The sequence below is a fragment of the Guyanagaster necrorhizus genome, assembly GCF_019112545.1.
Source record: "Guyanagaster necrorhizus MCA 3950 unplaced genomic scaffold BT62scaffold_13, whole genome shotgun sequence".
In the NCBI taxonomy this organism is placed as follows: domain Eukaryota; kingdom Fungi; phylum Basidiomycota; class Agaricomycetes; order Agaricales; family Physalacriaceae; genus Guyanagaster; species Guyanagaster necrorhizus.
The window spans coordinates 552,698-557,487 of NW_025064892.1; the positions used below are offsets into that span (position 1 = coordinate 552,698).

Genomic DNA, 4,790 nt, shown 5'->3' on the forward strand with positions numbered 1-4,790 from the left:
GTACTATGAGATTGAAATGAAAAGAGCTGAACTTAAATGTCTATAGAGATAGATAACAGCTTCAAGTCTTCAAAATGATACCAGTGAATGATAGCTTTGATATAGGCTTGCTATGAGAGATGAATAGAACAATGTTCTCTATTATGTTGAATCTTAAAGCTTAAAATCCAACAAAGTTTGCCAAGGTCTGTAATTTGTATGTATTTTTGAATTTGAGACTTAAACTTTGTAATGAGCTAAAGTAAGAAGATGTCATGATTTTTGCCCCTAAGTCATGATCTGCCAATGCTTACTAATCCCAACTCCAGGCTGACCTTACAGAAAATGATAAAGATATAATGACACTATGGCTATGCCTTATTTATCAATGCATAATAAGATGACAAGAAACAATGTGGTAACCATCACTATCCCACATCTTAAACACAATAAGAATTGTGGCATATAAAAAACTCACAATAGCAATAGTATAGCAGAGCAACAATGATGAACAAAAGCAAGAGCACAGTCATTGTTATCTCAGACAATAAGCAGAGAGCATAGAAAGCAGACAATAGTTGCTTGTAGGGTATAGAGTTCTTTAGACAGTATTTAAGGCAGTAGTATACACTGATGTACTCCAGTCTTGAGCTAAGGTTTAATACATCCACTATACTCTCTAACTACTTGATGCAAATACTCTTGCCATAATAATAGATTATATTTATCAGCCACAACCCTTCATCTCTCTCCATGAAATTTTTATAGCCTACCTCATCATCTTCATCATCCTTTTATACTGAAATCAGATTCAGACTCAGAATTCAGAATTGGACCCTGGCAGAAGCAGTGCTAGACATTTGTGAGTGTTTAGTAGAGGCTCAACAGGAGGCTGCTAGAGCATAATCATCAATATGAACAATGATAATGAATACAATATTTCCTTTTGCTTGATAAAAGAAGATGGCCTGATCAACATCACATTGGGTAAAGCCTAATTTTTTGACTAATATGTCAACTAAGACTTGATACCAATGTCAGCCAGCTTGTTTTAATCTGTATAAGCCTTTAAGAAGATGACAGACTTTATAAGAATATTTGAAATTCAAATAGCCAGAAGGTTGTTGCATGTAGATAACTTTGCTTTTTATGAATTTTCCATTCAAATATGCTCTCTTGATATTAATCTGATATAGCTCAAGATTATAATGGGCAGCAAGAGCTAAAACAAGTCAGATAAAAGCTAATCAGATGATAGATGCAAATAAATCATTTGAAAAGTAGTCAATGTTTGGGATTTGAGAAAATCCATAAGCAATCAGTCAAGCTTTGTGCTGAATAATATGACTGGATTGATTTTTTTTTGCCATGGAAAACCTACTTTGAATCTATAATATTTGATCTAAAAGGTAACTCAATGAGTTTCCAGATACCAGCATTATTGAGACTTTGAGTTTCTCAGCTATTTCAGCTTTCTATTGCAGCTAATTGAAATGACTTTGTGCTTCAGCCAAATCACATGGACCTAAACCCTCCATTTCACTTACTATGGCTGTCAGCACATACTCTTCTTCATTATTAATTCTTATCATCCAGTCTGTCTGACCTTCCTCTTTAAAACTCTCTGCTTCCTTGAATTCTTTGGATATGATGGTGGATGTAACTTTGGCAACATTTTCTGATGGCAGTTGTATTTCTTTTGTGAAACATGGATCTGATAGATAACTAGACATAACATCATATCCTTGAATGATATCACAAATGTATTGAGAAGGCTGTCTGGCTCATTTTTCATGAGATATAAGTTCAGGTGGAAGTGAGAAAGATGAAGGGATAACTAAAGGTTGTTGTGAGATTATTGTAGGCACAAATAGAATTACTGAGATAGTGTCAAGATGTGTACTCTTTGCAGAAGTCTTAATTTGAATGTCCAAGTCCTCTCCTTCAAGATCTTGTGCTGATAGTTCATTTTGATTATAGTATATATTCCATTCAATGATGATCATATGAGAATTTAGCCAATAAACACAGATACTTTGATTATAGTCACCTAGACCAATGTATTTTATCTTGTGAATTTGATTTTCTCTTAGCTTTGCTTTTTCTTTAGTTTGAACTTATATATCAGAGTCTCATTCATGTACATCATGAAGATTTAGTTTCTTGCTTGTTAAAGATTCATATAGTATATTATAATTCAAAGCTTTTATTGTTGTCCTATTCATCAGCCAAATAACATGGTGAGCAGCCTCTGCCTATAAAGCTCAAGATAGTTCACTAGCATGCAAAAGTGCTTGAACTTGCTCCACCAGTGTTCTGTTATAACATTCAGCCACATCATTCTGCTAAAGAGAATCATGTACTGTCAACTTTTAGTCTATATCAGCTTCTTTGAGATACAGTATAAATTCTTTGCTTTGATATTTGCTTTCATGATCTAAATGTAAAATTTTTACAGATTCATTGTATTGGGTGTAAAGCCAGACTTCAAAATTTGTATAAGCTTTGAAGACCTTAGATTTGTGGTGCAAGAAGCAAATATTGGTGTATCTTGTCTTGTCATTGATAAAAGTGACATAGTACTGACAATCTTGAAGCATGGTAACTAATGCTGGTCTCCATACATCTGAATGAATCTCACCACCTACTTCTGCAGCTCTCTGCTCCTCTCATATCTTTCTATAAGATTTATGGATAGCTTTTCCATAAATGTATGACTCATAAAAGATAGATTTTTCTTTATTCATGTTCAGCTTCACTCCAGTGACAAATCTCTTCTCAACTAGACAGCAGACTACCTTTGGAGAAATACAACCCATATGGTGATGAAAATCCATTAAAGAAATCATTTCTTCAATGGCATTAGCTGTTGCATCATGATTTTGTGAATGGACAATTTAATATAAATCATCTTTGGTCTTTGGAATAGTTTCAATTTAGTTTTCACTTAGCCTGTTAAGCATATATATGCCATCTTTGAAGGTAAAGGTGTAGTCTAAATCATCAAGTTGGCCTATTGAAATCAAAGTATAGCCAACTTCCAGAGAATACAAAACCTTAATGAGCTGAAGCTTTGATATAGCTTCTCTATTTGAGACTTTGACTCTAATATCTCCAATAATCTGTGCAGTAAAATGCCACATGTTCACTGCTGTGAACTTCCTAGGAGGAGTTTTGATGAAGTTTTCAAATACTTCACAATATAGTGAAAGATGCTTAGTGGTATTGAAGTCATATAACTCACTACAAAGTAAGTCTGTCATAGATTGGTGCACTGCTGCAGCTGATTCAGATGTGATAGATATGGCATTCCACATCTCAATATCATCTGTTTGATCAATGTCAAGATCTATATCACTGCCAACTGACTGATCAGAGTCCCAATCACAACCTCATGAACTGTCTTAGTCTTCACCCAAGTTGAAAAACCAATCCTCATCATCTTCACCATCAGAATCTTTCTTATCCTCATTAATATTTGAGGAGGATACAGTCTCTAGCACAGACATAGAAGAATGAGTTCTTGAATCATCATTTGTATTCAATGAACCAGTCAGTGAGTAGAGTGATAGATTTGAAACATCACTAGCTGATATAGAATCAGCATTGATATTCAAGTCCCAAATGGGTTCTTTATCATCTTCATTGCTCTAAGCAATACATACACACTCTACTTCTGAATCACTACTAAGGCCTATGGCAGCATTTGCAGCACTTGATGCCTTGCCACTGCTTTTCTTGCCATCAATTGAGCCTTGTTTCATAGCCTTTGGACAGTCTTTTTTCTAATGATTATAACTTCCACAATTGAAGCAACCATGATTTGGATAACATCCTTTAAACTTGTCTTTGGCCTTGCCAGGTATAGCTGCTAACACTTCATCTTTCTCTCATACTTTCTCTTCTTCTTCACTATCCTGCAGATGTTGATTGGCCTTAGAATGTTGGTGACAATCATACTCTTCTGAAATCATATTTATCAGAAGGTCAGAATCAATATCTTGCTTATAGCAGAGAATGAGAGTGAATGGTAATGTTGTTGTCATTATTAAAGTGACCATTGATGATATAACTCTCTCACTAGCCTTTACTGATCCTACTATATTTGCTGCAAACTCAGCCATCAAGAATAGAATAGATGAGAGTACTATGGAATGACAATTATCATCATCAATCTTGACTCTATATGAAGCTATTTTCTCTCTCTGCACTCATAGCTCTTTCAGAAACTGATGTATATTAGCTCTATCAGGATATTTTGAGACAAGAAAAGATTGTTGAAGGCTGGTTTGAGCATATGCTCCTTTTTTCATGTAATACTTCACTACTTTGGCCCACTGTTTATTGATAATAGTCATATGATAAACCAAATATAAAGTACCACTATAAACTTGCTGAGACAATAAGAATTAAGAGATGGCTTTGTCTTTATCCTATTGATAAATCTTGATAGCTTGGTTCTCAGTAATAGGATGTATGTCATAGCTTGGATAAAGAGTAGTACCAGTAAAGTGACCCCACTTATCTTTGGCTGCTACAGCTATTTCAAAGCAAGTAGCAAAGATAGGCTAATTTACTCCATTTGTCTCAAGCCACAGCATAGAGGCAGAAAGACTGGTAGAATTGGTTGATACACTTGTAATGGTAGACACTTGCATAAAGAGCAATAAGATATGAAATAGTATTGATCACTTCAAGTTCAGTTAAGAGCAGAGCCCATAATCTAAAAGAATTTCAGTACAAGGATAACTAGATATGATTGAGGTAAGCTCAGCTGTCACAGTTAACAGATGAGGAGAGCAATCAACAGT

The 4,790-nt window shown here is 34.7% G+C and overlaps 1 protein-coding gene across 1 annotated transcript; it reads right to left on the reverse strand.

Annotated features, from left to right (window-relative positions):
- Window positions 1–4,190: 4,190 nt before the first annotated feature.
- On the reverse strand, window positions 4,191–4,388 carry BT62DRAFT_895972 (uncharacterized protein; the record flags this gene model as incomplete). The annotated part of the gene is made up of 1 exon (XM_043183241.1): window positions 4,191–4,388. A coding segment is annotated over one exon (198 nt), but the record flags the coding sequence as incomplete, so codon positions are not given.
- Window positions 4,389–4,790: the final 402 nt, after the last annotated feature.